This window comes from Thalassophryne amazonica, chromosome 5, assembly GCF_902500255.1.
Source record: "Thalassophryne amazonica chromosome 5, fThaAma1.1, whole genome shotgun sequence".
NCBI lineage: Eukaryota > Metazoa > Chordata > Actinopteri > Batrachoidiformes > Batrachoididae > Thalassophryne > Thalassophryne amazonica.
The window spans coordinates 101804605-101831226 of record NC_047107.1 but is presented as its reverse complement, the minus strand read 5'-3'; the positions used below and the strand labels follow the sequence as shown (position 1 = coordinate 101831226).

The 26622-nt window shown below is 40.8% G+C and overlaps 1 protein-coding gene across 1 annotated transcript in view; it reads left to right on the top strand.

Moving 5' to 3' along the window:
- The window catches only part of tmem8b (transmembrane protein 8B), a 142015-nt gene that overhangs the window by 42338 nt on the left and 73055 nt on the right, over positions 1-26622 (top strand). Inside the window, exons 4-6 of the mRNA XM_034170983.1 lie at positions 1897-2030; positions 5136-5404; positions 13242-13627. Of these exons, the coding sequence (XP_034026874.1) occupies positions 1897-2030; positions 5136-5404; positions 13242-13627 (789 nt within the window). The remainder of the gene's footprint in view (positions 1-1896; positions 2031-5135; positions 5405-13241; positions 13628-26622) is intronic.

Here is a 26622-nt window from a genome sequence, read left to right as displayed (position 1 = left end):
CCGACTGAAGCCAGCTCAAAATCGTGCAAGGTTTGTGAAACAGTCCTCCGTGAAATGCGCAGAGCAGAGAAACAGTCGGCGGTTGTATGTACTGGGGATGTGGTTAAAAATGAATAAAAGCCAGTGATCGCGTACACTGCTTTCCGTGGGAAGATCGTAGTCCGCTAAAACAGCCTGGGAAAGCACACCTGTAGCTCGCCATTGCTTCTCTTCGAGTGTTACGAATGGGTGGGCACAACCTTCTGAATAATTAATTTCGAAGGGGCGTGTGTGAAAGGGGGTGGGTGTGGGTGTGTGTGTGGGGGAGCTATTGGTGAAAAAGTGACGTAAGTTTTCTCTCAAAAACGGATTGGCCTGTTTTCTAGGGGCAATTCAAAAAAGGAGAAATACTTGAAACAGAGGTTCTGAAACTTGCTGGCACTTCGTGTGTATTCCCCACAGCGGGGAGACTCTGAACTAACACCAAAAACATAAAAAAGATGATTTTGATTCTCTATCCCCTTTAAATATTTATTTATTTACCTGTCTGTTAGCAGGATTACATTAACACTACTGCACGTATTTTGACAAAATTTTCCACCACAGATAGATATTAGGCCATGAAAGACTCCACTGAATTTTGGTGGTGATTCACATTCAGATTCGGATTCTGGGTCAAGATTTCACTTTATATAGGCTTTGAAGGATTACATCAAAACTACTTCATGGATTCTCACAAAATTTACACCACAGATAGATATCAGGGCATGGAAGACTCCACTGAATTTTGGAGGTGATCTAGGTTCCGACTTGTGGACGTGCGAAATCTCGGTTCGCTCTTGTTACCACATATTTTTGTGGGCTGGACTGAGGTTTCCATAATGGGTGGCTTGGGTGCTGGTATTAGAAATTATGACCGGCATATTGCCTCAGTAGCTGTGGAGTAACAGTAGAGCTAAAGTCACTAAAATATGGTTGTTTGTTAATTAGTGCGAATGGGGTGATGATAAAAATTAAATGATAAAAAAATTCAACTCAACAGAAATACTGGAGCGCCGACTTCTTAGATGGTCTGTTAGTACAATTAACTGTACAGCAAACCATATTATCTCTAATATATGGTGTAAAATGCTCAGAAGAAACAAACATGGTTGAGTTCACAGCAGGTAGCAGCCAGGGCTAGGGGGCCTTCATCCTGCTGGCATACTAGCTGCCTTGCAAAGCGACCACACCCCAAATTACTCATAATTTTCTGTCTTAAAACAACTAAAGCATGATATAGAATTCTCCCTGTATAGTTGTCATGACCGTGGAAGCTAGTGATACAGAACAAAAACATTTTTGGCACCTGCCTGTAAACATGTTTTTCTTGTTGTTGTTTTTTTTTTTTTCTGGTTGTTGGGCAATTAGGCAAAGTTGGGCAACAACATTTAACATGGGGGTCTGCAGGCTGTGACTCGCTGTTGGAGCCAGCCTCAAGTGGCCACTCAAGGAACTGCAAGATTTGGCACTTTCACTTTGGTTTAGATCAGGGGTGGGCAACCTGTTCCAGAAAGAGCCATGAGGGTGCAGGTTTTCTTTGCAGCCACTGACTCCACCAGGTGATTTTACTGATTAATATCACTTTGAGCAGATGGAATCAGTTAATCAGTGAAATCACCTGGTGGAGTCAGTGGCTGCAAAGAAAACCTGCACCCTCATGGCTCTTTCTGGAACAGGTTGCCCACCCCTGGTTTAGATGGACACATGGTCAGACAGAGTTACTTTCGCTGGCTTATGAATTTCAGGCACATATAGGCTCTTAGGAATTTTGACCCCGTCTGACTGATAATTTAGCATTTTGAATGACTGCAGATTTAACTAGTGAAATATATATATACTGTATATATTTTTAACCATGACTGTGTTTCATCACAGGGTCTGTCTGAAGAGTGCCAGTATCTGTTTCAGCCACAGCTCATTGTGCAGAGGCTCATTGGGATTTCACTCCTCTATCCCGGATACTTCATTGACCAGATGATCCCCATCCACAACAAATCTGCACTTTACAAGTATGTCTTCGAATTGGACCTCAGTGTCTGTCAGACTAAGCAGATGCTGGATACTGTCACTGACTTTATTCGGTACATTTTGATTTAACAAGATGCTGTAAGCATTCCTCTGAGACTTTTGGTCCATATTGATATGACAGCATCACACAGTTACCACACCACCACCAGGAGCCTGAATTGTTGATATGAGGCAGGATGGATCTGTGCTTATATGATAATTATGTCAGATTCTGACTCAAGCAGCTGAATATTGAAGCAGAAATTAAGACTCATTAGGCCAGACAACATCTGTCCAGTCTTCTGCTGTCCATTTTTGGTGAGGCCATGCCTACTGTATCACCAGCTTCCGGTTCTTAGCTGACAGGATCGGCAACCGGTGTGTTCTTCTGCTGCTGTAGGCAATCTGCTTCAGGGTTGGACTTGTTGTGTGTCTGTGTTCTCCATACCCTGTGATTATTTGTTTTACTTTTGCCTGGACAGGCAGCCGGTCTGCTCTGTGTAAGCCTGATCCTGTCAGATCTCAGAAGCTAAGCAGTGTGGCATCTGGTTAGTACTTCGATGGGAAACCTCTTTGGAACACCAGCGGCTGTGTTTCTCCAGGTAAAACTGGAGTTGCATCAGGAAGGACATCCGGCATAAAACTACCAAATACCAGTGCGGATCTGGCTCTATCTGCTGTGGCGACCCTGAACAAAAAGGGAGCAGCTGAATGGACAACAACAACAACAATTTTTGCCTGGACAGGTTGAAGCAGTCTAGCCATTCTTCTCTAATCTGTGCTGTCAATAAAGCTTTTTTTCCCCTCCAGAGAAGCCCTATTCCCTGAATGTTTGTTCTTTTTTGGATCATTCTCTGTAGACCTTGATAGTGACCATGTCTCTGGATCCTTGGTGTTTGAGGTCAAGATACACTTGACAAAAGCTTGTGGAGCCACGATGTCCCTGGATGAAAATGTCTAGTAATGCCAATATCTATGCAGGAGAATAAGTATCAAAGTTTTTGGGGTCCTAGTGCTTCCTGTCTTACTGTAGGCTGTGAGACTCGGATGCTAACCAGAGACCTAAGCCAACAAATGGATGCCTTTGGTACCAGGTCTTTTTGGAGGATCCTTAGGTACTACTCAAATCATTTTGTGTTGAATGAGCGGTTACTTAGAGAGAATCAGATAACGACTACCATGTGCATGGTGAGGAAACATCTGCTGCAACACTGTGGCCATGGTGTTCTTCTCTGATCATGGTCCAGCACACCAAATTCTCACTGTTGAGTCCTAATTAACTGGAACAAGCCAAGGAAATACCCACAGTTCACCTCGCTGTGGTAGATGGTTACCATTGAGATGTGGAGGCAGACTGGTTGTCTGTTGTGGTTCTTGCCAACCAGGACCTGGGCAGATTCCTTGGTGTAGTGGATTCAGCAAAGTGGGATATTTGTGCATGCTCTCAGAACTGAACTAATCTCTGTAGACCTTGCAGGTGAAAATCTCAGTTGATCAACAGTTTCCTGAAATGCTCAGACTGTCCCTTCTGGCAGCAGCAGCTACAGTCAAAGTGACTTAAATCATCTTTCTTCTCCATTCTGATGCTTGGTTTGAGCTTCAGTAGATCTTTTTCACCATGTCTACATGCCTAAATGCACTGAGAATCTGCCACGTGGTTGGCTCATTAGATATTTGCTTTAATGAGCAGGTGAGCAGAAGTACCTAATGAAGTGGGTTGTGAGTATATTGATGATATTAAATGGCAAAAACTGTGAGCAGTTGAGGAATAGTTCTTTTTTGTGTGGTGGTGGAGGAAGCTCATCTACTTCTTTAATCCACCTCCTTCCTGCTGTTCTCAACACAAGTTATTTCATATTTCCATTTAAAAGATGAAATTTCCATACTTCTTTCCTAAACACACCCATTCTGCTGTCGACAAATGTACTTTTTCCCCAAAACACAACGCAGGAGCTACACTGTGTGTATCTTACAAGAGCACAGCTGTATCATGACAGGCTGAGGGTGCGCGAGTGGACCACCAGCAATCCAGACCCAGAAATAAAACAGAAAAAAAATGTGGCAAATTATGCAGTGAAAAATACAACAAAGACCCTGTACAGTTGTGCAGCTGAAGAGTTGCATAATGGACCAAAAAAAAAAAAAAAAAAATCATCAAAGCTCGATCAAGTGGAGTTTTTAGTCTGCCAGTGATTATTAAGTGTTATTAGAAGGAAAGGCAAAAACAGCAGGAGGCACAATCACGTCTCAACTGTTATGTAGGCATCACGTTTGGCCAAACAAAAGATTTTTTTTTAAGTTGTTCTGAATTTATTACAAGGAATTTGTTACACAGAATTTACACATCACTGATTTCTGTTTTGGCAGCACGGTGGCTTAGTGGTTAGCACTGTTGCCTCACAGCGAGAAGGTTGTGGGTTCAATTCCCGTGGCCTTTCTGTGTGGAGTTTGCATGTTCTTCCCGTGTTTGCGTGGGTTTCCTCCGGGTGCTCCGGTTTCCTCCCACATCCAAAGACATGCGGGTTAGGTGGATTGGAATCTTTAAAATTGTCCGTAGGTGTGTGTGTGGGTGTGTCTGTGTTTGTTTGTCTATTTGTGGCCCTGCGACAGACTAGTCCTGTCCTGGGTGTACCCCGCCTCGTGCTCTATGACTGCTGGGATAGGCTGCAGCTCCCCGCGACCCTTAATTGGACTAAGCGGTAGAAGATGGATGGATGGATGGATGATTTCTGTTTTTCTTAATCTGAAAAAAGAGATTTGTTGTACCAACTTAATAAAGTGCTTCATTTTTTAACGGCCAAATTAATTAAGTTGATCCAAATTAATAAACAATATTTGCACCAATTTGAGTGTTACCCAGCTGATGCAATTTTATCAAATTTTGTTTCTTTCAACGCAGTACTTTACAAACTGCCAACTTGTTCAGTATTGATATTTGTAAAAAACAAAACAAAAACAAAAACATTTTGATTAGTTTGTCTTTGTTTAAAAAGCCCTTGTGCAGCATGTGCTATGCCATTCTCCTTTATAGCATGCATTATAACTACTTACAGTGTATGTCTGCGTGTGTGTGTGTGTGTGTGCATGTGTGTGTGTGTGCCGTGAAGAGTGTTCATCCCCAATTATATCTCTAAGGTGAAGGTTCAACTCGTAAACTGCAGCACCAAGAACAAGAGCAGTGACAGTTGTCCCGTGGTGCTGAAGATAAGAGCGCGGGCGCCTCCGGTGCATAACTCAAGTGCCCTCGATTGCAGAGAGTGGAACCCTTGTGAATTAGACACCCTCGTACCTGCCTGGGAACAATGGTATTACATTCTGGTGGAGCGATATCTCAGCACATCGGATGTCTACTTTCGAATAGGGGTGAAGGTCAAAGGTGAGTAATGACACATGATGAGTAATTGTACCATTCTTATTCTTTTATTTCTGCCTTGTTGGTAGCTTTGTCTTCCTCAAAGCTGGTTAGAATTCAGCCCTCACTGTCTGGGCACTTTATTAGGTAGGTACAGTGCATCAGGGAAGTATTTACAGCACTTCACTTTATCCACATTTTATTGTTCCAAACTTGAGTAAACTCATTTTTTCCCTTAAAATTCTTCTCACAGCACCCCATAATGACAGCGTGAATTTTTTTTATATATATTTTTATCTCTGGTCCTGCTTTTTAAATCTGGAGATGACCACCCTAGTTTGCCACTCCTTAGGCGCTGTCCCAGACCTCAATGCAGTGTTGAAGAGATGTCTTATCAATCCCTCCACACCCAGGAGAGTGTGTGAGGGATTGAGTGTGTGCCAACTACAGGGTCATCAACACTACTCAACCTCTCTGGTAAAGTCTATTCCAGGGTACTAACCCTGGTGGAGAGATTATATCTCCACACTGGATGGGAATGCCTTGGGATCCCCCAGTCAGAGGTGGTCAGTGTGGCACAGGAAAGGGAAGTCTGGGCTCCCCTGCTAGAGCTGTTGCCCCCGCAACCCCATGATGCCCAAGATGATGATGATGATAAATGACATGTACATAAGTGTTCGCACCCTTTACTCAGTACTTTGTTGATGCACCTTTGGCAGCACCTACAGCCTCTTAGATTCTTAGTTTTTTATTTTTAATAAATTTGCAAAAATCTCAAAAAAAAAAAAAAAAAATTTCACAGTCATTATGGGGTATTCTGTGTAGAATTTTAAGATAAAAAAAATTATTTTTCTTCATCCATTTTGAAATAAGGCTGCAACATAAAATGTCAAAAAAGTGAAGCGCTGTGAATACTTTGCAGATGCACCGTAGCTGTGCCTCGTCTAAATAATGCTAACTGTACTTTCTGTAAGCTAAAAACCTGTAACGTTGATGAAACATTTTAATTTCAGTCTACACACTCTTTGTCTTATAATAGTTTTAATTTCAGTCATGTGCCAGAAAATACCTTTAATTGTCTGTTTGGGAGTGATGAGAATGGACAAGTTTAGGAATGAACATATCAGAGGGACAGCTCAGGTGGGACGGTTTGGAGACAGAGTCAGAGAGACGAGATTGAGATGGTTTGGACATGTGCAGAGGAGGGACCCAGGGCATATAGGGAGAAGGATGCTGAGGATGGAGCCACCAGGCAGAAGGAGAAGAGGGAGGCCAAAGAGGAGGTTTATGGATGTGCTGAGGGAGGACATGCAGGTGGTTGGTGTGACAGAGGAAGATACAGATGACAGGGTGAGATGGAAACGATTGATCTGCTGTGGCGGCCACTAACGGGAACAGCCGAAAGACAAAGAAGAAGAAGAAGTCTGTTTATTATTTGTTCTGATTCTATGACCATGTTCATTGATAGAGCAACAGCTCTCTGCGATCTCAAATTACCATTTGGAGGTCTAATATCAGTTGCTATTTGAAAGTATTTTTTCAAGTAGGCGGTTGGACATTTTCAAATCCGGTATTATCTGAACTGCAACATTAATGACCACCATCTTGGTAGGCAGCTTCTTAATCTCCCTCTTTTGAAAAAATAAAAACACTAAATGCCTTCCTTACTTGTTCCCTTTGTGGCTCTCTGTGAAGAAGTTGAGCCTTATGGCCGGATGGTGGTGGTAATGCAGCCTTAAGCAGTCCATTAATTAGATAGGACATACTGGGAATTAAGGGTGACATAATATTACTTTTTCATATCTAATACAATACAGATACTGGAACCTTCATTATCTTCTGATACCAGTACAATCCAATTCCCTGGTGGTAATACAGCTTTAAGTAGACCATTAATTAGATAAGACATACTGGGAATTAAGGGTGACATAATATCAATTTTTCATATCTAATACAATACAGATACTGGAACCTTCATTATATTCCAATACCAGTTCAATCCAAGACTCTGTTCTCTGTTTTAAATCAACTAATCTGTTGATAAATAAATTGTCTGGGCATACTTTGTTGACCTACCATCCAAAAAAAAAAAAACCCCAAACAAACAAACAAACAAACAAAAAACAAAAAACACCTCAACTCAAACTGTGAAACAAATATTCTACTCCCCTCAAAAAACAAAACAACAACAACAAAACACAAGCAGTTGAAAACATGACAGTGATGTGCAACAGGAGACTTACACTAGATTTTCTTTAGCAATATCCAATATCCAGTCCTGTACATTTGGCCAATACCAGACAGATAACGGTCCAAAATATCAGAATGATGCACCCCTATGGGGAAACAGATGAATCTGGGAATTTTCTGTTCGACTTGCACCCAGTGTGTGAAACCTCCTCCCCAGGAGCCAGACACAATAGATTGGTGAAATGCAGGGTTTTCAATCATAGCCATTAGAGAGCGCTACGATCTACTGGTAACAGCAACATTTTTGTTCTGTGACAAAACATTCAACTAAAGCTGTAAGCATTCAAAATGTTTCTGTTTTAAATCATAAATCAGACTGTGATTTTTTTTTAATATGGTTGGAAATGCTTCACTGCTTTGTCTCTTTAAAGGCAAATAAAACAAAATTTGATGAGAATATATCTTTCCTTGTTCAAGCAATGAAAGATCTCATTGATACTGAATCAGAGGTGCCTTTGCTCTAGTCTTGGCTGTGATTGGACCTTAAATCGTTCAGTGGCCTCACTGTAACACCAGCAGAAAATTGTTCATGTTTGCCATTCAGAATCTAATGTTTTCAGCCTCAGTTCCACACATTCTCTGACTGACTCAGTCCTGTAGTATGTTGTCCCAATTTCCATAGCACCTATGATGTATTGTGTATCTACAGCACTGGGATCAGCTGAGCAAGTTTACACCACTCACATAACTCAAGATGTGCTTTTCATTATTGAGTTTGCTTTGGTATAATAGAGTCATTAAAAATAGATTGTTTCTTGTCAAATCACTCTGTCCAGGAAGCAGAGGCTGTGAAAATGAAAAAGGGGAGGATGACAGCCTAACATTCTGAAATTGGGATTAATAGGAAAATAGGGAGAAAAAAAGCCACCTCAATGAACATATAAATAAACCTCCACTTCTGACTGTGTGTTGTTAATTGTGTAGGTTTATCTCATATTGCTTATTTAAGTCCTTTTCTCCTTCCTTACTATTCAACTTGTTGTATAGGTTGCAATATGCCTGTCCCTTAGGGCCCCTTCACACATAGTACGAATAAGTAGGAATCAGGGCAAATCACAGCGAAACAGCCCAAATGAACGAACCACGGAAACATCGAGCCAACGTCGGGAGGGACACATGGTCGGGGAGGCATGAACGATCCCGCTGTGACGGTTTCGTGCATGCGCAAGAAACTGTCGTGGAAAAAAACAAAAATAAAATACATGCCACCTGCAGGATTTGAACCTGCAATTTACAAAAGCTCTGATTAACAGACAGAAACTTTACCACTGTGCAACCATCATTGTCCTATAACAGGAGTGTAAAATGGCTTAAATCAACAAAGAGATAAACATAAAAAAAAAAAAGAAATTAGACAATGTAGACGGCAAAAAGTGCCATAATTTCCCCTGTTGTGGAGAAAAAAAAAAAAAACAGCTGGAACTTGTTGCAGCACATCACGCCTCTGCTAAGGAGAAAATGAAATAAAACACATCATAAAAAAACACCATTTTTTTTTAATCCCTCTTATCGAGCAGATAATACAAGTATGAACCGTCCGTTCCTCTATAGATTGACCCATGGTGACAGACGTACAGTCATGAAATGGCATGAATGAAGCAGGGCACTGTTATGATGTCCACATCTGCTGGCCCAGCATGTCTAGCCGGCCCCGCGCGCATGTCTGCCCTGACACGCACACACGTGGACAGTGCGCCACAGGGCAGACACAGCATCATGTGGAACAGAGCTCACGTGGGTGACATGACATTCAGATCGCCCGCTGTGTGTTATGATCTGACGGTCCGTTTCACGTGGGACAGCCTGCTCGCTGCCGCCGGTCGCAACAGCGATATATGTTTTCATGTATGTCCACGTGAGGACAGCAAGCAGACACACGTGCATCAAAGTGGACAGTTGTAAGGTCATGTCCGTCCAAACACGGTACTTGTTCCCCAGCTGGGACATCCAGAACCAGAGATCTCAACAGCTGCAGCTGTTGGCGGCCACGCCCACTGTCAGTTCAGTGCACAGACCGAAGTGTCACTCTCTTCTATGTTATGTGGTCTTTTTTAGTTATTTGTTATGTAATTCTGTATGTAGGCAGTGTAGTACTTATTAATATACCTGTCCTGGTTGTGGTCTCTGTGTTTTTAATGTGACACCTCGTGTGCACTGAGCTGTCATTGAGTCTCTGTTCAGCAGCTGGGAGGCGGCTCGCTGTGCTGTGTGCACTCAGATGTGGCTGTCCAGCCCCTATGTTATCATGTCTGTGCATACATATCGGCATTTTATGGACGTCTGCCCCCCGCTCTCCCCCCAACACATGTTGCGTGCCGGGGGGCGCGTGCCACACGTGCGATACACAAGCAGGCCACGTGTGTTGCTTTTTGCAATGCCACACTCATGGGGGCACTTAGACAGATTTCACATCCAGCTCAAAAGTGATTGTCTGCTCACTGTTTTCGTGCTAACAGCGTGAATGGTCACACATTTTCAAGTGTCAGGGGAGCATTTTTGGATGTTTGTTTGTGTCACCTAGAATTTGGCCGACACCTGCCATGAAAGGGATCAAATGGGCTCTCACAGGGCACTCTCTGTCTTTCAGCCACTGGTGTGCATGAATAATTGTAGTGACAGGTGTACGAGGTGTTGGAGGCAGCTCCAGTTTTTCACAAATGGTATGCAATTGCTCCTTCGTGTGCTCGTCAGCTTCAATCGTGTTATGTATGAAGGAGCCCTTAGCTTTTGCCACTTCGCCTTATGCTGCATCTCCTTGTATTCCTGTCTATTTTCTTCATCTCATCTATCCCAATTCTTTTTCGCCAACCTCTTTTTCCTTATGTGTTCCTGGACATCTTCGTTCATCTTCGGACCAATAAGTCTTCTTGTCTTCCTTCCACTGTCCAAATGTCACACACAGTACCTTCCTAGCTGTCTCCCTCACCACATCTGCAGTACTTTTCCAGTTGTCCAAAATTGCTTCCCCTCCATCCAGTGCCTCTTTCGCCTGCTCACTGAATTTCACACAACAGTTTTCCTCCTTCAGTTTTCACCATCTGATCTTTTGTTGAGCTCTCACTCTCTTCCTCTTCTTTACCTCTAAAGTCATTCTACAAACCATCATCCTATGGGGCATATGCACTGATGATATTGATCATCACCCCTTCAATTTCCAACTTCACACTCATCACCCTGTCAGACACTCACTTAACCTCCAACACACTCTTAACATACTTCTCCTTTAAAATGACCCCAACACCATTTCTCTTCCTGTCCACACCGTGATACAACTTGAACCCACCAAGTTCCATTTGGTCTCTTGCACACACAGTATGTCTACCTTTCTCCTCTCCATCATATCAGCCAGCTCTTGCCCTTTACCAGTCATACTACCAACATTCAAAGTCCCAATTCTCACTTCCACCGTTTTAGCTTTCCTCTTCTCCTGCTGTCTGTAGACATGTTCTCCTCTTCTTCTTCTCCCTCACCCAGCAGTATCTCAATTTCCGCCGGCACCTTGTTGGGCAACGGCACCAGTGGTGGTTGTTGTTAACTCGGACTTTGACCGATCCAGTATGGAAATTCAATTTGTACTCTGCATGGTTGAGTTGGCTTGTTTTATGCCAGCTGTCCTTCCTGATGCAACCCTGCTCATTTATCCAGTCTTGGGACCGGCACTCAGAATGTACTGGCTGCACACCCCATGTGTCTAAGTTCACAATCTTACTTACTAATATTACACATGTTTTAATATGCAGACATTTTAATCTGTATTGTGTTTGTGGTGTAATGTGATGCAGTATCAATTAAATGTTGTAGCTTATTTCATGCACACTGTATTTTTACTGCTTGATTTTTTTCTGGTACAAAATCATCAAAGGCCCTTCAGTTCTGTCTGATTAATCCACAAGTGAGAGTATTTTACCCATTTAGCAAATTACTACATCATATAGTTATAGAGGTTAACGTGTTGGATTTGATCTTTTCAGAGATCATTTTTTTTAAATCACCTGTAATGATGGTTATTGTTTCTTGCTCCCAGCACGCTTCATTATTTTTCTCCTACAGTGTTTGCAGTCTTAAACTAGACAGCGGTGCCTCTTTACAAATGGGAAAATGCACAAATTAAGCTGTGCAATGGCTCAAAGTAGATTATCATGTCCAGTATCCATAAAAAAGCATCACTTTGCACTCTTAGCGTGCGACTGTAGGGGTAAATTCCATTCCATACCCTCTCATAGATAAAGAAACTAAATTTGTGTGTTTTTTTTTTTTCACAAGAAACAAGAGCCAGAAAGAGCACAGCCATTAAAAATGTGTGTTTGAGGAAAAACACCAAACAGAGGCGATTCACACGGGATTGCTAAGAGGCCCGTGATATCGTGCCTAAGTGCTACATGCTGTTTTTGGGTTGCGGAGAGCGGAGGTATTCTTTATTCTCACTCCACAGGGATGGCTCACAAATCTGTGGGAAGTCCACTCCCGCGTACCAATCCCCTCCTTCTGTTCAACACAGTACAGTGCACTTTGTCACCATAGCAACACAGACTAATTATTCACGCTCCATCTTCTCCACTGCCTACCAGGCAAATCTGACTTGACCTTTTGTGGATATAAATTGAAGAACACCTCAGGTTTAGATAAAGGACCATCTGGAGTCTTCACCTTCTTTTGGTGTCTGGTTGCTTTTGGTTATTGTTGAATGTAATATAGTATGCACATACATACACCAATATTGCACTACTGATTTTGTATTCAATTCTGTACTTTTAAATTATTTTACATTTGTTTTGTCACACAAAGGGACACGTGCAATTTTGTTGTATCGAATATACAATGACAGTAAAGGCTTAATTGCATTGTCAGGCTGTTTCTAAGTGTGGGTCCTGAATGGAATCTAATTTATGGATATTAGTTTAGCTAATCTTTATTATTTATTATAGTGCGTTTTGCAGGTTTTGGCTTGTAAGACATTTTATGTGATGTACTTGATAAGAAATGAAACCAATTGTTTTGCACAGATATGCATAAGGGTAAGCAGAGTTTTTACTTTTGTACCAAAGCTATGATTTCCAGCTGTTTATTTTAATATTTTTAGGATTCCTTCAATATCTGCCATGAATGGACATCAAATACTCCAAACTTTTTTCAGAGACAACACTATGCAAACGAGGCAGCGCTACAAAAGCCTTTGAAATCCTGTCCCCTTGGGGATCGCCACCATTTGATGGTACTTTGCCAGTTGCCATCACTGACTGTTTTGCATTGAGTTGCTTTGTGTTGAGTGAAATCCTACTGTTTTGCAATTATTCTGAATCTTTGTCTCATTAAAAAGCAGTGTACAGCACTGAACCCTGCTGTTTACTTTAGGGATGCCACGCGAAGGGGCTCATTTCAAACATTTACAAAAGGCACATTTGCTTAGCATGCGTAACAGAGCATGGAAAATAACTCTCTTAGTTATTGCTTTTTGTTTGCGATTCACCGGTGATTGTTTTGTTTCATCATATGGGATTATTACATTACATTGTCCAAGGTTCATTTTAAAGAGCTTCTGCATCAAATCTGCAGTCATGCACCAGAAACGTTTAACTCGCTTACAAGCATCCTTTGTGTCTCCTCTGCCTAGATTGCTCCAAGCCCAATTTTTCAAAGGATCAAGCCCAGCCCAGCTCATCAATGAACATGCCACAGTCTTTTGGAACGGCCATGGGCTTCTCTTTGTCCGAGGCGCTCTCCGTGGCGGCTCTGCCCGCCCTCTCTCAGAATACCAGTTCCACCTCGCACAGCTCAGATGACAGCATCACGTACCTCGCCCCCACTGCTGACGCTAACAAGTGCTGGCCCATCCGTCCCACCCTGCGCAATGAGCTGGACACCTTCTCAGTGCACTTCTACGTCTTCTTTGGTCCAAACATATCAGTTCCACCAGACAGGGCTGCTGTGTTTGCCATTAACCTAATGCCAGTTTTAGACAGCGGAGGAGTTCTCAACATGGAGCTCAAACTCAACACGGTGAGTTATTCAGGCGACATACTGCTGCTGCTTGTTTGAAAGGTGACATGCTATCACCCTGAAATAGACTGAAAGGTGTTCTGATGCAGAGACAGACAGAACACACTTTAGGAAATTGCGTAGGCTACCTCTCTGTCTGGTGTTGGGACTATGGTCTGTGTCCTGTATCTCGTGGCTCACTGGGCTGATCACTCCCATGTGCGCGGAGCTTATATCTGCAGTACTTGTTGCTGCTTCTCACCTTCAGGTGGGGTCCTGTGTCCATGCATGTTTTCTGCCATGGAGGTACTTTGTGCTCTCTGGTGCGTGCTATGGCTATGGGGCTATGGGACATGTACAAACACACATGCACACACTCTTTTGTATGTGCTTTTGTATGTGCCCCTCTGCCTATAACAACATGTATATAACATCATGCAATATCAAGTTCAAGTTGATTTGCCATTTGCAGTATTAAAACCACATTGGAAAAAATGGTGCAAGCTCAAAAGTGCACTAGCAAGACATACACAAACAATAAAAAGACATAAAAGAACATAAAAAATGCCATAAAAACAACAAAGCCACAAAATAATTTAAGATACATTTAAAACTAATCAAAGAGTGTTGATCATTGCTACGGCTTGTGGGAAGAAACTTTTTCTATAACGTGATGTCCCACATTTAATAGACCGATAGCACCTACCCGAAGGAAGAAGCTCAAACAGGTCCCTGGCAGGAAGCAGGAGATCTTTAGTAATAGCCAAAGACCGGGACTTAAGCCTTTTTTTGTAAATGTCCTCCAGGACAGACAGTACTTTGTTGATAGACCTTACCTGTGTGAAGCGCTTTGAGGCAACTCTGTTGTGATTTGGAGCTATATAAATGAAAATAAATTGAAATTGAAATTGAAATTCCACACTAATAGTTCTACTGGCTGAACGAACCACTCTATTCAAAGCCTTCCTTTCTTTAGCAGTGGCATTTCCAAACCATGCAGTTATAACGTTTGTAAGAAGACTTTCAATGTCAGCTTATGCAGAAAAAAGCAGTTGTCGAGACTTTTTAACAATTCCGTTGGTGTTATAATTCCAGCTCAAGTCATCAGATAAAAACAATCCCAGAAATTTACAGTTTTCAACTGTTTGCATATGCATAATGATGTAATGCAATGTGGGAAATATGGCACCTGAACTTGCTTGAAATACTGCAATGCGGTCGGAACTCAGCAACACACGTGACCCTAACAGACTTACTCCATCCATACATGCTGCAACATGGCGCGGACTTCTCTGTGGTTCTCCTCTAATGTGAATTTCTGTTGTATTATTGTGTTGTATGCATTTCACATGGCTTCTTCAATCATTTCTATTGCTTTCCCACAGTAACTGCAGCCCATCAGTCTCAATGTGAATTCATAGAATGGATTTTTGTTCCTTTGTTCAAAGGCTGCAATGCCTTTCTCTCTTTTGTGGAAGGGGGAAGCTCCTCATTGAAGACCAAGAGCATGGCACTGAGGAATTGGTCACTGCTGAAAATGCAGTAAAACAGAGAATTTCAGACCAGAATTGCAGAGAACAAAGTGGTATTTCAGAAGAAGGAATGCATGATTACAACTGCTTGAAGTCTGACAAAAGACAGAGTCCGACTGAAGCAGTTCTTTTTAAAAGTCAAAGGGAGTGTGTTACGGAACTCCAGCACCAAAATATCCATGTATGTATGTATGTTTATACAATATGTCTTATTGTATTATCAGTTTTAAACCATTCTGCTCGACATGCAAACAGGGTTTTCAGTACATTCACTACAACATATTTAAAGGTATTTACATATACTGTTTGATTTCTTTCAGAGATTCAAAGAGTCTTAGTAAACCCCACAGGAAATCATTTCTATTGTCGATTGCAGGGTTAAACCTCACAAAAACACATCTCCAGGGAAGAATCCTCATCTGGAAAATTGAGGAGCTAATATCACAATGTGTGTTGCAATTCTGTGCACTATACAGATCAGATTAGTATATTTTCTACCTCAGTAAAAGTAAAATTGCAGACAAAAAAAAATACACTCATAAAAGTACAAATACCTGAAAAAGCTACTTAATTACAGTAACATGAGTAGTTGTAATTAGTTACTTCCACCCCCGATTGTGGTCCATAATTATTCCAGAGTGACAGTTCCATTGATAACCCTATAATTTTGTATGTATCATTACATACATACAGTACATACATACGAGGTCTATTAGAAAAGTATCCGACCTTATTATTTTTTTCAAAAACCATATGGATTTGAATCACGTGTGATTACATCAGACATGCTTGAACCCTTGTGGGCATGCGAGAGTTTTTTCACGCCTGTCGGTTACGTCATTCGCCTGTGGGCAGTCTTTGAGTGAGGAGTCGTCCACCCGCTCGTCGATTTTTTTCATTGTTTAGGAATGGCTCAGAGACTGTTGCTTTGTTTGATAAAAATTTTTTCAAAACTGTAAGGCACAACTGAGTGGACACCATTCAATAAATTCAGCTGGTTTTTGGTAAAAATTTTAACGGCTGATGAGAGATTTTGGTCTGGTAGTGTCGCTTTAAGGACGGTCCACGGCGCCTGACGGCGATCTGCGCTTCGAGGCAGCAGCGTCTCGCCGTTTCAAGTTGAAAACTTCCACATTTCAGGCTCTGTTGACGCAGTAAGTCGTCAGAGAACAGAGAACTTTCAGAAGAAGTCGGCATGAGGAGTTTATTCGGACATTCCATTGTTAACGGTCATTTTGTAATGAAAGAACATGCGGGCAGAGTCGCATGTCGGGCTGGACCCGACCGCGGGGGGTCGCGGCAGGAAAAACACCTCCGTTGGAAATCTTAACGGGCAAGTTGGAACATGCCCAAGCTGTTAAACAACTTCTCAGTTACTCACTTGTTGAAAGCCATTAAAAGCCGCCTGAATTCTACAAATGGTTTTCAACACGGAGGTGTTTTTCCTGTCGCGGCGCACACAGATTTGCCGAGTCGTCACGGAAACGACTCAGCGAATTTGCGCGTACGTCTTTCATTAAAAAAAATGTCCTTAAACAGTGGAATGTCCGCATAAATTCCTCATGCCGGCCTCTTCTGAATCTTCTCTGTTCTCTCACGATGTCCTGGGTGAATTAAGCCTTAAATTAGGATGTTTTCAGCTCGAAACAGGCCGACGACAGCGCCTGGAAGCGCTGCAGGACGTCCCGCTCCGTGGGAAGTCCTTACACTGACAGAAACACCCCATAATCTCTCATCAGCCGTTAAACTTTTCACCGAAAACCAGCTTAATTTCTCGAATAGTGCCCACTCGGATATTCCTCACAGGTCCAGAAAAAATTTTGATAAAGCAACGCGCGCCGTCTGGAGCAGCGTGTGAAACAAAGGAATTCAGCCGAGAGGGCGGGACCACATCTCACTCAAGGCCTGCCCACAGGGAAATTACGTCACCGACACGCGTGAAAAAACTCACGCATGCGCACGAGGGTTCAAGCATGATTGGTGTAATAGCATGTCATTCAAATCCATATAGTTAAAAAAAAAATAAAAGGGTCGGTTTATTATCTAAGAGACCTCGTACATACATTTCTTGGGTCAGATATTATAGGGTTAAACATGGGAAAGCGTGTCTAAATTTTTGACTGGTAGCATGAATCTAAATCACACTGTTGTGAAAGTGTAGTGACACGGACCCACAACAGGGGGCGCAAATGAACGGTCAATAGATGAGCCAAAAAGTAACAATTTAATGTTGTGAAATGTGCGAATATACAGACAATCTCAGAATATGATTACAGTCAAATTACAAAGGTGACGTGTGGGCAGGCTCAAGGATAGAAGACGTCTGTCCTGAGAAGGGCCGGAACCACACGATTTCTGCCACCACCGAACCTGGTGAATACTGGAGCCGCCAAGTCCCGAATTCCCAGGTGAACACCGTCTCCGACTGTCGGATCTGGTACTGCTGGCGAGAACAAAGACAGTCAAGTGTGGGTGTGTGTACACCCAGTAACAACAACGGTGGGAATGCCACCTCCACCTCTCACTCAATATGTGATGAGTACCGCAGTGATTCCTCAGGGGAAAAGAGTGCCGTCCTGCACTCACTCAGCTTCCACAGATAGAGGAACCGGTACTCCTGCAAACACTCACAATATACAGATATATTGTAACACAAAACGGCTGAGGATATTACCTTCAATGAAGTACGATATCTCGGCGATGAGGTGGAGATGACGTCTGGGTTTTATGGAGTGAGGTGATGAAGAATGAGTGACAGCTGTCAGGAAGTAATGAGTAACAGTTGTCACTCCCGGCTGTGTCCGTGGCGGCAGCGCCCTCTCGTGCCTGAAGCCCGCACTTCAGGCAGGGCGCCCTCTGGTGGTGGGCTAGCAGTACCTCCTCTTCTGGCGGCCCACACTTGTTGTGGACATGACTGGATTATCACCATCATTTGGACAATTAAGGATTAAACAAAAACAAATATTTTCCTTTTTGTAAATTTACAATAAAAATTGGCCCATGTTATTTTTGCTGGTTAAAATTTGTTAGCAGAGTTTTATCTTAATATAGACAGCGTTGTGGTGGCGTCACAGCAGAGCAAAGGACTCTGGGAACACTTACATTTATTCTGTTATTTGGAAAGTTTCCTGTTGGCTCTTGTGGTAAGATTTTTATAGTTCGCTAAAGCTTCTTAAAAGTTATTAACATTAAGTCCATAAGTGAGTGTGATGTCAAAATGAATAAGAATTAACAAAATTAAATGGATGGGTTCACAACTCTTGTGGGCTGTCAATATTCAGTTTTTTTTACTGTTATTTTGTTGTTGTTGTTATGTCACAGTTGTGTTCACACACAAGCACCTTGATTTGTGTTTCAGAAATGTTTTTTCCTGCTCTTCCTCTCGGTTGGCATCATAAGTACACGCTTCAGGCTTCACGTACATGTTTGACTATTCATGAAGTTTTGCAACCATTTGTGGTTGAATGTGGGTGTGAAGAAGGTGAGATATGAGGCAGCTCCAGCTGTGCACATTTCAAAATAGTGTGTGATTTAGAGAGATGATTTTGCTTGAAGGTGTCCGTGTATGAATGGTTTTATAAGTCTGATTTTTTTTTTGTTTGTTTTACACTGCCAGTATATATATTTGCAGTGTAAAAGAACATCTTGAAATTTGGGAATATGCATGTTTACTTTCTATACAGGAAGAAGAATCAATGATCAGTTCCATCTGTGTCTTTAGTCACAAACCATTCAGAACATGTTAATCCTGCAGTGGATTCCTGATAGTGTATGGAGAGTATCCTTTGACAAAATGGAAAAATAACCCTTCCAACAACAACTCCAACTTATCTGCGAGTGAGCGTACAGTTGTGCTCAAATGTTTACATACCCTGGCAGAATTTTTGCTTTTTTGGCCATTTTTAAGAGAATATGACTGACAATACGAAATCTTTTTTCTCACTCATGGTTAGTGGTTGGGTGAAGGCATTTATTGTAAAACAACTGTGTTTCCTCTTTTTAAATCAAAATGACAAGAGAACTACCCAAGTGAACCTGATCCAAAGTTTACATACAGTACCCCTGTTCTTAATAATGCATAATGCATTTTGTATCACGAGTTATCCATCTTCATGATGAAGTGGTATAGAGGAGCATTTTCTTAAAAAGAAGACCTGAAAGTTTATCTACAAATTGCCAGAAGGTACATCTGAGATGCAAGCTTGAATGAACCACTCTATTCAAAACCTTCCTTTCTTTAGCAAACCCAGACAACTTCTCCTGAGTTGTCTGGATGTCTTGGTGGCTTTCCTCACTCTTCTTCTTGCACAGTCACTCAGTTTTTGAGAACTGTCTACTCCATGCAGATTTACCGTAAAGTGCCATACTGTTTGTATTTCTTTGTAATGAATGTAAATAAAGTCCAAGACATATTCAGTGGCAGCTTCACCATCAGAGAGCCCCCCTTTGATGTTAAAGGGGGCAATACACAGTATTAAGAATAGGGGTATGTAAACTTTTGATCAGGGTCATTTGGGTAGTTCTCTTGTTATTTTGATTTAAAAAGAGGAAACAGTTGTTTGACAATAAATGGCTTCACCCAACCACTGACCAATGAGTGAAAAAAGTTTTTGTGTTGTCATTCATATTCTCTTAAAAATGGCCAAAAAAGCAAAAAATTCTGCCAGGGTATGTAAACTTTTGAGCACAACTGTACATCAAAGCATCACCTGGGTTTTCTTCCTTCAGGAAAACGTGTACAAAGCCATTGTTGCTGACCAAACGGTCCCCCTAAAAATTGCTCCCCCCCCACCGCCTTCACTGTGCATGCGTTATTTCAGTGCGTCAGCAGCAATTTGCCGATTATCACCTCGCCTCTGCTTAAACCTGCACTCCAGTCATCATCTATCTCAGCAACAGATATCTGAAGCTTTTGTACAACAATCATTTCTGCATAAATTCAGCATTAATTCATAATAAAAGATGGGGAGCCATCAGAATGCCACAGCAGCATGTCTGAGGCTGACGTGCTGCTATGCCTATGTCATTTCGTAGCATCAGTAGCGATTCACTGATCATCGCCTTGTTTCTGCTTAAAACTGGCTTTAGAATGATTTAAGAGGTTTTACTTTGTCACCTGATGGTTAATAATCACATTATTTCCTTTGAGCGCTTGGGTGTAGAGAGTCAGCCTCAGATAGTCAGTCTCAGAGTCAGTTTCAGATGTGATCCTGTGGCGCTCTGATCGCTCCCCCATCTTTTATTATGAATTATTGCTGAATTTATGCGGAAATGATTGTTGTACAAAAGCTTCAGATATCTGTCACTGAGATAGATGATAACTGGAGTGCAGTTTTAAGTAGAAACAAGGTGATAATCTATAAATTGCTACTGATGCTTTGAAATGACACATGCGCAGAGAAGGCAGGGTCGACCAGTTTTTTGGGTTGACGTTCGGTTGGTGACTCCAGTGTTAATACAGAGAGTGTTCTTTCCTCCGAGTCCACAAACAGCACCCGTGCTCCAGATGATTGCTTGCTAAACCACATAATGACATGCCAACATGCCTGTCAATATGACATATTTGGAGTTGTTGAAATTAAGCTTCTGTACTGACTCCTATGTTTGTGCCAAGCTAGGCTAAACACATCTTTTACTGGATGCACAGGGATCAATTTGATAATCGATTTTTTTCCTTCTACCTCCTGGTAAGAAAACAAAGTGTCAAATGTCACAGTTTTAAATGAAAACTCACATTGTTAATTATTTTGGGAAATTGCAATAACTGTCTGATTTGCTTGGTGGCTTATTGATTAGTGTCTTGGTTGTTAGGGTGATGAGTGGTTGCTGTCATCTCTCAGTGAGTTTCCACTGAGTCTGCAAACTGGATGTTTTTGTTGTTGCCTCAATCCAGCCCAGGTGAAATTTCAATGTATTTATATAACTATGTTCACTTTACCAGATGATGTGGCCTGATTCTGGCTTTTTGCCTTCATGTAACATTAATCTCAGCAGTTATGCTTGATAAATAGCAGCTAATTGAGTGGTAAATTATAATAGTTAACTGGTAGCAGTTGTACAAACATGTTATTTTCATTTTTAATGAAAAAAGCAATGTGGCATGAAAGAAAAAGTGTGCATGAACTGTCCGTGGTGCTGATCAGATGTGACACAATGTAGTGTGAAGCATGCACACTAAATGACTGTGTAAAAGAACTTAAATGTAGCACACAATCCTAGCATTGTGTGTGATACTTTCATTGTTTCTGATTTCATCTTAAAAATTGAGCTTTATGCGTAGTCTACAGTTGGAGCTTTTCTAAACTGACTGAAAATAAGTTTCAGAATATAAATTCTGATGACACAGCTGCTGTCCATAGCTCAAACCCTCAAAGACAAAATATGTTTTGATGATTGAAAGTAAAAGCAAGAATTTTTTTGACAATCTTTAGCCTCAATTTATTTATTTATTTATTGTTCTGAATAGTGTGAACATGCCAAATCCGATTTTTTTTTTTTTTTTTTTTTTTTTTTTTTTTTAAATATCAAATTTGGGCAACATTCCCATGTGGTTTGTTTTGGATTTTTTATTTTATTTTATTTTTTTTTGTTATTTAGAAATATGAACATAATTCATCTAGATGAAAAGAAAATCAGATCTGGTCGCTTCAGCATGTAATGTGGATGTAGGTCAAGTGTGAATGTGTTAGTATTTTATTTTCCTTTTACCACCCAGTGCATTCTGGGATAGCCCAAGTATACTCCTAGTGGATTCAATGAAATGATGTCTCTGTGGTTGTTGTAAGAGCCACAACATTTATCCCTTAGAGACACTGTCATGCTATATTATTCTATTGACAGATACCCCCCGACCTCCCCTGCAATAATCTGTCAGTTGCTTGTCACAGCTGCAGAGTGTAGTCAGCCGCTGGCAGTGGGGGGACTCTGGCAGATTTGTAGGGCTTCAGATGACAATGGCTGGAGCTGCTCGTCTGCCTTATGTACATCAGACTGTGTAAAAGAATGTGAAAAAGAATGCATGAATATTTTTAGTTCCACTGATGCTGCAGCTGGTTTTGGATTGTTTTTAATGTCCTTAAATTGAATCCATCCACTGAAGCCATTAAACTGTAAATTCTTTTATGTAGGTTGCATGCAGGAAAAAAAATAATTCTGTAATAAGCCCAAGTTCATACAGTAATTTTAAAGTACTACACAGCACAAGGGTGGAGCTAAGGATTATTTTCATAAAAGATTAATCTGTAGATTATTTTCTTGAATAATCAATTAGTTGTTTGGTCCATTAAATATCAGAAAATGGTGGAAAAAATATCAGCCAGTGTCCCCAAACCCAAGATGACATCCTCAAATGTCTTGTTTTGTCCATAACCCAAAGATATTCAGTTTATTGTCTGAGAGGTGTAAAAAAAAGAAGCTGAAATAAGAGAATTTAGACTTTAAACTTACTCTAAACAATTAATCAGTTATAAAAATACTATGTGATCAGTTTAATAACAAGGAGTATTTAAATTTATCAAGATTTGTATCCTGAAATCTACAATAATTAAGCTTTTTGCAAAATACATGATACCCTCTACCCCCCCAAAATTGTAATTACTAATAAATTGCATCTACAAAGTATTCATGGCACTGCACTTTTTCCACATATATTTATGTTACAGTCTTATGCCAAAATTGATTAAATTAATTTTTTTCCACAAATTCTACACACAATACCCCATAATGACAATGTGAAAATAGTTTTAAGATTTTTGTAAATTTATTACAAATAAAAACTAAGAAATCACATGTACATAAGTATTCGCAGCCTTTGCCATGAAGCTTAAAATTGAGCTCAGGTGCATCCTTTTTCCACTGATCATCCTTGAGATGTTTCTACAGCTTACTTGGAGTCTACCTGGGGTAAATTCAGTTGATTGGAGATGATCTGGAAAGGCACACACCTGCCTACATATAAGGTCCCATAGTTGCCAGTGCATGCCAGAGCACAAACCAAGCATAAAGTTAAAGGAATTGTCTGTAGACCTCCGAGACAGGATTGTCTTGAGGCACAAATCTGAGTGGCCCAGCCAGAGCCCAGACCTGACTCCAATTGAACATCTCTCCAGACCTGAGTCCAATTGAACATCTCTGGAGAGATCTGAAAGTGGTTGTGCACTGACGCTCCTCATCCAACCTGATGGAACTTGAGAGGTGCTGCAAAGAGGAATGGACAAAACTGCCTAAACAAAGGTGCACCAAGCTTGTGGCATCATATTTAAGAAGACTTGAAGCTGTAAATGCTGCAAAGGTCCATCAACAAAGTATTGAGCAAAGGGTGTGAATACTTATGTATATTTGTGATTTCTTAGTTTTTTTAAAATAAATTTGCAAAAATGTGAAACAAAACTTTTCATGTTGTCATTATGGGGTGTTGTGAGTAGAATTTTGAGGGGAAAAATGAATTTATTCCATTATGGAATAAGACTGTAACATAACAAAATGTAGAAAAAAGTGAAGCACTGTGAATACTTCCTAATGCACTGTGTTTTCACTGGTATATGCAGCATTGTGCAGTGCACATAGCGTAAAGCTACAACACGTCTTGATGTTGTTCTTTCACTTACCTGCTGCAGGTCCTGTCTATAACTCATGAGAATTTCTGCCAGTCCAAAGCCACGAATGCAGATGAAGCTTTGTTTTGTCTGCAGTGTTTTCTGAGTTGTGCTATCTGTTGTGCTTTATTGTTAAAGTGTTTAGATATTAGCTCTCATTTGCCACAGTAGGTCATTTCAGTCAGTGACGTTGCAGATTACTTTCTTCCTTGTTTGAATTGTTTTTTACCTCACCCTTCCTAATCCTCAAAAAATTCTTGAAAAAAAAAAAAAAAACTCATCAAAATGGAACAGAGAGAGAAAAATCATGTTGCCTGTTTAATGTTCACAACAATGCCTCAAAGCTTCACATGCAACCGAGCAAGAAAAGAAACCCAGTATAATTAATAACAAAACATCCTGACATCAATTAAAAATTGCACTCCAATGCAATAAGAATAAAATGGCATTTAATTAACACAATTACACCATGACAACATATGAGCGTTTTAAGCACTTGTGTTGAGTTTTATTTCCCAGCTCATTCCTGCAGTCCAGGAGCCTCATTTATAACATTCCAAGCAGAATCACAACAAAACGTGTGCATGCAAAAAAGCAGCAATGTTCATTTCTGTTCTATTCACCAGAGCTATAAAGCTGTGCATACACAAGGTTGTCAGCGTGATATTGTATACACAAGCACAAGCCTGATTTCCATTCCTGTCTTTATACACAAATGGATTTCGGCACACCCTCAATTAATATGTACAACCCCTGACAAAAATTATGGAATCACCGGCCTCGGAGGATGTTCATTCAGTTGTTTAATTTTGTAGAAAAAAAGCAGATCACAGACACGACACAAAACTAAAGTCATTTCAAATGACAACTTTCTGACTTTAAGAAACACTATAAGAAATCAAGAAAAAAAGATTGTGGCAGTCAGTAACGGTTACTTTTTTAGACCAAGCAGAGGAAAAAAATATGGAATCACTCAATTCTGAGGAAAAAATTATGGAATCACCCTGTAAAGTTTCATCCCCAAAACTAACACCTGCATCATATCAGATCTGCTCGTTAGTCTGCATCTAAAAAGGAGTGATCACACCTTGGAGAGCTGTTGCACCAAGTGGACTGACATGAATCATGGCTCCAACACGAGAGATGTCAATTGAAACAAATGAGAGGATTATCAAACTCTTAAAAGAGAGTAAATCATCACGCAATGTTGCAAAAGATGTTGGTTGTTCACAGTCAGCTGTGTCTAAACTCTGGTCCAAATACAAACAACATGGGAAGGTTGTTAAAGGCAAACATACTGGTAGACCAAGGAAGACATCAAAGCGTCAAGACAGAAAACTTAAAGCAATATGTCTCAAAAATCGAAAAATGTACAACAAAACAAATGAGGAACGAATGGGAGGAAACTGGAGGAAACTGGAGTCAACGTCTGTGACCGAACTGTAAGAAACCGCCTAAAGGAAATGGGATTTACATACAGAAAAGCTAAACGAAAGGCATCATTAACACCTAAACAGAAAAAAACAAGGTTACAATGGGCTAAGGAAAAGCAGTTGTGGACTGTGGATGACTGGATGAAAGTCATATTCAGTGATGGATCTCGAATCTGCATTGGGCAAGGGATGATGCTGGAACTTTTGTTTGGTGCCTTTCCAATGAGATTTATAAAGATGACTGCCTGAAGAGAACATGTAAATTTCCACAGTCATTGATGATATGGGGCTGCATGTCAGGTAAAGGCACTGGGGAGATGGCTGTCATTACATCATCAATAAATGCACAAGTTTATGTTGATATTTTGGACAATTGAAAGGATGTTTGGGGATGATGAAATCATTTTTCAAGATGATAATGCATCTTGCCATAGAGCAAAAACTGCAAAAACATTCCTTGCAAAAAGACACATAGGGTCAATGTCAATGAGCAGATCTGATTTGATGCAGGTGTTAATTTGGGGGATGAAAATTTACAGGGTGATTCCATAATTTTTTCCTCAGAATTGAGTGATTCCATATTTTTTTCCTCTGCTTGGTCTAAAAAAGTAACCGTTACTGACTGCCACAATCTTTTTTTCTTGATTTCTTACAGTGTTTCTTAAAGCCAGAAAGTTGCCATTTGAAATGACTTTAGTTTTGTGTCATGTCTGTGATCTGCTTTTTTTCTACAAAATTAAACAACTGAATGAACATCCTCTGAGGCCGGTGATTCCATAACTTTTGCCAGGGGTTGTATATAATTATTACACATAATGATTGGGGAGGTGAAAGGCTTGCAGTTAAAGAGGTGGACCAAAGGATCTGTGATTCAATTACCCCATCAGACAGGAAAACCAATGAGGTGTGCTTAATCCCCAACATGTGTGCAATTGCGCGCCTTGCATGGCAGCCAGACCATATACAACCTCTCTGTGTCTGGAGCTTTAAGACTAAACCAGTTTCCTGACACAGAACACAGAGAACAACCTTTGGAAACCTAAAGCAGAACACGTGCCAAACTGTCATCTTGTGCCAGAACATCAGAACAAGCTCTCAATAGCTGTTCTCATCTTGTAGCTGCATTTCCAAGGTCCTCAAACAATACCAGAGCACAACCATTACACACGACTGCAACTATTTATAGAATAAGAATAATACGGCTGAAGTCAGATTTAGCACACACTGTCACTTAGTTTGTTAATGTTAAATTGGACACATGAATATAAATGTGTGCATGAACAGAAATGATATTTTAATGATAGTAAGAAAGCAGGCCCTGTGACAAGCTGTGACAGTACCCCGCCTCCCTCCCAATGACCCCATGAACCTTAATTGGAGTAAATGGGTATAGAAAATGAATGAATGAATAAGGAAGCATGTTCTGTGATACTGGCTGATTTGTTTTAGGTTAAATT